The sequence below is a fragment of the Stegostoma tigrinum genome, chromosome 12, assembly GCF_030684315.1.
Source record: "Stegostoma tigrinum isolate sSteTig4 chromosome 12, sSteTig4.hap1, whole genome shotgun sequence".
NCBI classification, from domain to species: domain Eukaryota; kingdom Metazoa; phylum Chordata; class Chondrichthyes; order Orectolobiformes; family Stegostomatidae; genus Stegostoma; species Stegostoma tigrinum.
Genome location: NC_081365.1, coordinates 61,804,194 through 61,810,193, shown reverse-complemented (window position 1 = coordinate 61,810,193; position 6,000 = coordinate 61,804,194). Strand labels below are relative to the sequence as shown.

The 6,000-nt window shown below is 40.2% G+C and overlaps 1 protein-coding gene across 1 annotated transcript in view; it reads right to left on the bottom strand.

Annotated features, from left to right (window-relative positions):
* Positions 1–646: 646 nt before the first annotated feature.
* The window catches only part of LOC125457118 (D(3) dopamine receptor), an 83,871-nt gene continuing 78,517 nt past the window's right edge, over positions 647–6,000 (bottom strand). The window contains exon 8 of the mRNA XM_048540860.1: positions 647–2,284. Coding sequence (XP_048396817.1) covers positions 2,088–2,284 — 197 coding nt within the window. The 3' untranslated portion in view covers positions 647–2,087. The remainder of the gene's footprint in view (positions 2,285–6,000) is intronic.

Sequence of the window (6,000 nt, the reverse complement as noted above, 5' to 3'; positions counted from 1 at the left end):
CCAAATTTTGTTGGGGTTTATCAGAGGTTCTTGAGTCATTCAATTCGTTTGCACAAGAGCCACCCTGATTTAATTGATTTCCATAAAAACAATTAATTCTTCTTGCGCCCGGTAAATTCAGTCACTGTTGTCCTCTCAAACAATGTTGTTTGTTGGTCTCACAGGAAGAACTACACTGCTAACCTTTCTGAGCAAGCACCAGCTTTGAAAAGAAAACTATACTATTTCAAAGTATATCCAATTAACAATAAGAAAACAGATGCCACAAGTACATTGGTGTCCAGGAAAATCTGAGCGCTGCACACATCGACATCGAACAGACAGGTCTTCACAACAGACCTCTGCTTTAAGGAACATCACGGCTAATTAAGTCTCGTAATGAATTCTATCTCATCTCCATGAAACTGACACACATCGTTCTAACTACAACATCTCAAATCTGACTTCCTTTAACTTGATTATCATCAAAGTACACAGATGTAAAAGGAAAGTGCATCTTATGGATGATGCATAACATATGACAAATTCATTGTTTAAAAAAGGTCTGATAATACCAGTTAATGTTGGCAACACATGTATTTTATTTGTCAGTATAGTTACCTTAACTCTTTAAATTAAATATTTCTGCATTTTTCAGAAGGAACATTTTAAACATCAAAGCTTTTACAAAACATAGAAAAAAATCTTAGCACTCGCTGCAAGACAAACACTTTTAATCAGGCTGGGAAGGAGAAGCATTGTGTATATTTCAAACTAATACAAATCCAAAGATTGCTTTATACCATCAGTATGGATTTAAAAAATCAGACTGTACTTCACAGAGATAAAAACACTTAACAACTTTGGAAATAAAGCTCATATTTCCCAATGTTACTTGGATATCGAGCATAAAAGACAAAACTCTACAAAGTTCTCCTCATCCATCCTTTTGTTTTAATCTTCATAAGTTCCAACATATTTATGCCACTCCAGCCATTCTGATGTAAAGACCTCCATGGACACCAGTTTTATTTTGCCAAGCTCCGTCCCACTGTTATTGACTTCATCATCTTCATTTCCATACCTCGCTGTCACTTCCCTTTATTGGTGTCTTTTATCACTGGGGTGTTGGGACAGAAGGGAAATGAATAGATATCTCATGTGCCCTGACAACTAGCTCCATACAGTTGTATTTTTGGCCTCTGCATTCTTTGCCATGTTCCTGCATTCTTTCAGGGAAGCCAGTCAATTCCTGTTTATTACTCAGGCCAGCCTTGAGGGTAAAATCTCCCAGCTACATGTTGATGCACAATACAAACTGAACATCTGTTTGACTTACATATCAAACCCAAACATTTTCTGTTAACTTTACCCCTTGTCTTGAAATGGCACCTCACATTAGTGTATGGCTTGGGCATTTGAACAATGTATGAACATAAGCACTGAGCATTCATGTGCTACCTCCATTTAATAGTCACAGAAGTACACTTATCATCAATAGATGTTAAATGATAATCACCATTTCCTTGCTGTAAATGATCTTTCTGTTACAGCCATTTTAAAACAGATTTGGAAACTGAGATTAAATAGTCCCAGCTCCCTAAACGATAATTTGGATCAGAGCAAAATGATTTCCTTTATCTGTTTTAGTATTCTACCCAACCCCTCTCCTTTTTTGGTACTTTATGACATCCTGGACTTTTGGATATTTCCTTTTCCACTCATTCTGAAGATAGACAGATTGTGTCAGAATGAACACTCTATGACTGCAAACTTGATCTTTGAATGTCTAACTCTGAGTTTATAAATGACTAAATATTCCACACTCATTCCCTTACTCTGAAGACCTATGTTTGATATCATCCACGTTCTGGTTTCCTTGAATTCTCTTTATACCGGTTGGTATGCTGAACTCTGGTGTTTGACTCTAGCTTTCTCAACACCATGAAAACCATGAAAAACAGCTCTGAAGATTAGACAATTTTAATAGAACTGTTCTCAGTAGACTGTGACTGTGGAGTTCCTTTATGGCAACAGTTTATTCTGGTGGCTGCGAGAAAGGGGAAGTAAGCATTCAAATCCCAATGGTAACGTCTCAAAGACTTCACTTAGCAAGCTAAAATCCTGAGGAATGCTCTCCTGAACTCAGTGTTGAAGGTGGTGTATATGATGGGATTTACTGCGCTGTTGACATATCCAAGCCAGGTAGTAGCACTGTAAAGTTCTGTTGACACATGGCATTGCTTACAGTGGATCTTCAATATGTGTGTGATAAAAAATGGCAGCCAGCATACCAGGAATATACCTGTGAGACGGAAAGAGAACATAGTAACATAACAATTGACCTACCAAATCTTTCTTAGAAACCATCCTCAATCCAACATGGCCAGATACGCAACAAAAACATACAAAATATAGGAAACAGGAGAGGGAGTAGACCCTTCAGCCAATCGAACCCGCTCTGTTCTTCAATATGATCATGGCTGATCATCCAACTCAGCCCCCTGTTTCTGTCTTCTTCCTGTACCCTTTGCTCCCTTTAGCCATAATAACCAGTTCCAACTCCTTCTTGAAGACACCCAATGTTTTGGCTTCAATCAGCTTCTCTGACAGAATTCCACAGGCTGACCATTCATTTTACCCCATTTCAGTCCTAATTGGCCTTTCCTTCTGTTCCTTACACTGTGAACCCTGCGGTCATTGAAAACATCCTTCCTGCATTTATTCTGTCTAGTTCTGTTAGCATTTATAGGTTTCTATAAGATCATCTCTCATTCTTCAAAACTCAAGAGAATATAACTGATCCAATCTCTTTTAATACATCTGTGCCACCATCGTAGAATCAATCTGGCACAAAACACCCTTACTTCACTGGGACACAATTCCCAACTATACTCCTGGTCAGCCATTAACATCAAAAATGTATGATGCATTCCACGTCATGTTGTAAAGAACAGCCCAACCCTACGCATAGTTAATATGCTCAGCTGTCAACCTGAAACATATCTATTAGTTTTTAGGTGCTGCTCTTGGCCAATTGTTTTGGGCTGTCGGAGTAGGATAGGTACTGAGACAATCTGGAGCACCAGTGATGATATCTGTCACGTGAGTAGCTGTGTTCTAACTCTCAGATGGGTAGGCGGCTCTTATCTAGTAGTAGGAGGCCTGATCCTTACAAAAGAACAGGCTGGTGAGTTGTGCCTGAACATGCTTTCACAGCCCCCAGCTGGTTGCATTGTATTATGTTGTGGTAGCTACAGGATTATAAATAAGTACTTTCACTGCATTGAAAATGCATTTACTCTCAGATTTCTCTGTGTGAAGTTATTGTATACACGCTGCACAAAGCCATCACTTTCACCAATCTATAATTGTTTGGAGTTTCACCGCTGTAATCTTTTTTGAAAAAGGATTACTACTACAATAGTGAGCCAAGCTTTCCATATACTGGTGAAAATACAGTTAGAGTACTCATCCAGGTAGACACAATGTTGCAGAACAAGTGTGGGAAAGTCACACTTGGAACTGCGTGCTACTCTGAACAGATTGCATTTTCATTGCTGTGTTTAGTTCTAGCCACCCAGACCCAAAAACTACGTTTTTCAAGTCAGTTCAGACAATCAGACAAGCCTGATTCTTTGTTGAGTTATTAGGAGAAAGCAAACAGTGGTCTTTGCAGTGTTGAAACACAATAACTGTGACCATAGAGAGTTATAGGTAAATAAAATAATTGTCAAAAAGCATAACTTTAGCTGATTGCTTAGCATTACAAAATGCAAACATTGCCAAAACATGGTAAGAAGTTGGAGATTTTTTTTAATTTAAAAAATATACTTTATTCGAGAATATACAAAAAAAACATATTCATACACCTACACCGTCACGCTAGCCGCTCCGGGTTACCCTAGGGGTACATACACCAACTAAAAGAAAAAGCAAAAAACAAAGAAAAACCCCGGCGATCGTCTCCCCGCACAGTCCCCTGGCCCCCTGATCAGTTGGGGGAGGGGTAAGAAGTTGAAGCTTTTCACCTTGCATTAATCAGAACTAGGAAACAGGAAACAGAACCAACTGCAGACACACCATTTTATACAGCAAGAGAACAGGGTGCTGATTGGTTGGGCCATCATCAGCATGGAGATGCAGCAAGGTCAGTTAACTATTAATCTTAATGCTCAGGCCAGGAAGGAAGCTTCTGATTGGTTGAGATGTTGCTATGGGGATGTAGCAGCAACTAGCTATCTCTGTGACTCCATGTTTTGAAATAGGTGCAATGACATCACAAATTTTGTTTGCCTATATAAAACGGAGTCCTATGTATACATATCTTGTCGCACATGTAAATGCATCACACTGCACACCTGACTGATGATATTGAATTGGTTTCCAGTGTAACAATTAGCACAATCCAATATACATTTAGGTAAACCTGACAAAGGAACTGCAGAAGTCATCCTTAACAAATGTGATTACGTAAACAAAATGCACACCATGCTCAATGAAGTTCCAAAGTTATAGCTACAGGACCTGGCAGTACACAAAAATCACCGAATCACAGCCTTACTCAAAAAAACTTCAAAAATCTGGAGAATTAAACAAGAGAGACTTCCAAAAAATGAAACCAGATGGATCCAACACACCACGCTTCTATGGACTACCAAAAATTCACAAACCAGGAGCCCCCCTCAGACCCATAGTGTCGCTACCTGGAACACCAACCTACAGATTAGCCAAGGAACTACACCAAAGACTAAAACACCTAGTAGAAGACTCCCGCAACTCCATTCGCTCCACCTAAGAATTCCTGAACACCATCAAAGACACCAAGATAGAAGAGGATGAAATAATGGTCTCCTTTGACGTAACAGCCCTGTTCACATCCACCAACATCAACCTGGCCAAAGAAACACTGACTACACTATTAGAAGAACCAAAGACACATACACCTGACACCACCAACCTCATCAGCAAGGACAACATCATCAAGCTAGTGGACCTATGCCTCACCACCCACTTCACTTTCAATAACAAAACCTACAGACAAACCAACGGTACACCCATGGGATCTCCGATATCAGGGTTCTTAGCAGAGGCAGCAATGCAGAGATTCGAACAAACAGCTCTGCCAATCATCCAACCCAAACTTTGGGTCCGCTATGTGGACGACACCTTTGTCATCACTAAACAAAACAAATTAGAGGAAACCTTCAAGACCATCAATAATACCCTTACTGGCATAATATTCACAAAAGAGGAGGAAAACAATAACAAACTGCCATTCCTAGATGTCACAGTAGAGCGAACAGTCAATGGGGAACTTCAAACCAGCGTCTACAGGAAAACAACACATACGGACCAAATACTGAACTACAGGAGCAACCATCCCAACACCCACAAACGAAGCTGCATTAGAACATTATTCCAACGAGCCACCACACACTGCAGCACAGAGGAACTACGCAGAGCAGAGGAAAATCACCTATACAGCGTATTCAAAAAGAATGGGTACCCTATGAACACAGTCCGCCGATTCGTCAGCAATAAACCCAAACAAACAGACAAAACGAGCTCAGAAACCATAGTCACACTCCCCTACATCAAAGACATTTCTGAAATGACTGCCAGACTACTCGGACCTCTTGGCATCAGGGTAGCCCACAAACCCACCAACACACTAAAACAACAGCTAGTGAACTTAAAAGACCCTATACAGACAACAAATAAAACAAACATCATCTACAAAATACCTTGCAAGAACTGTGGCAAACACTACATTGGACAAACAGGCAGAAAGCTAGCCACCAGGATACATGAACATCAACTAGCCACAAAACAACATGACCCACTATCACTCGTATCGTTACATACAGATGAGGAAGGACACCACTTTGATTGGGACAGCACATCCATTCTAGGATAAGCCAAACAGAGACACGCACGAGAATGCCTAGAAGCATGGCATTCCAACCGGAACTCCATCAACAAACACATTGATTTGGAGCCAATCTACCATCCCCTGAG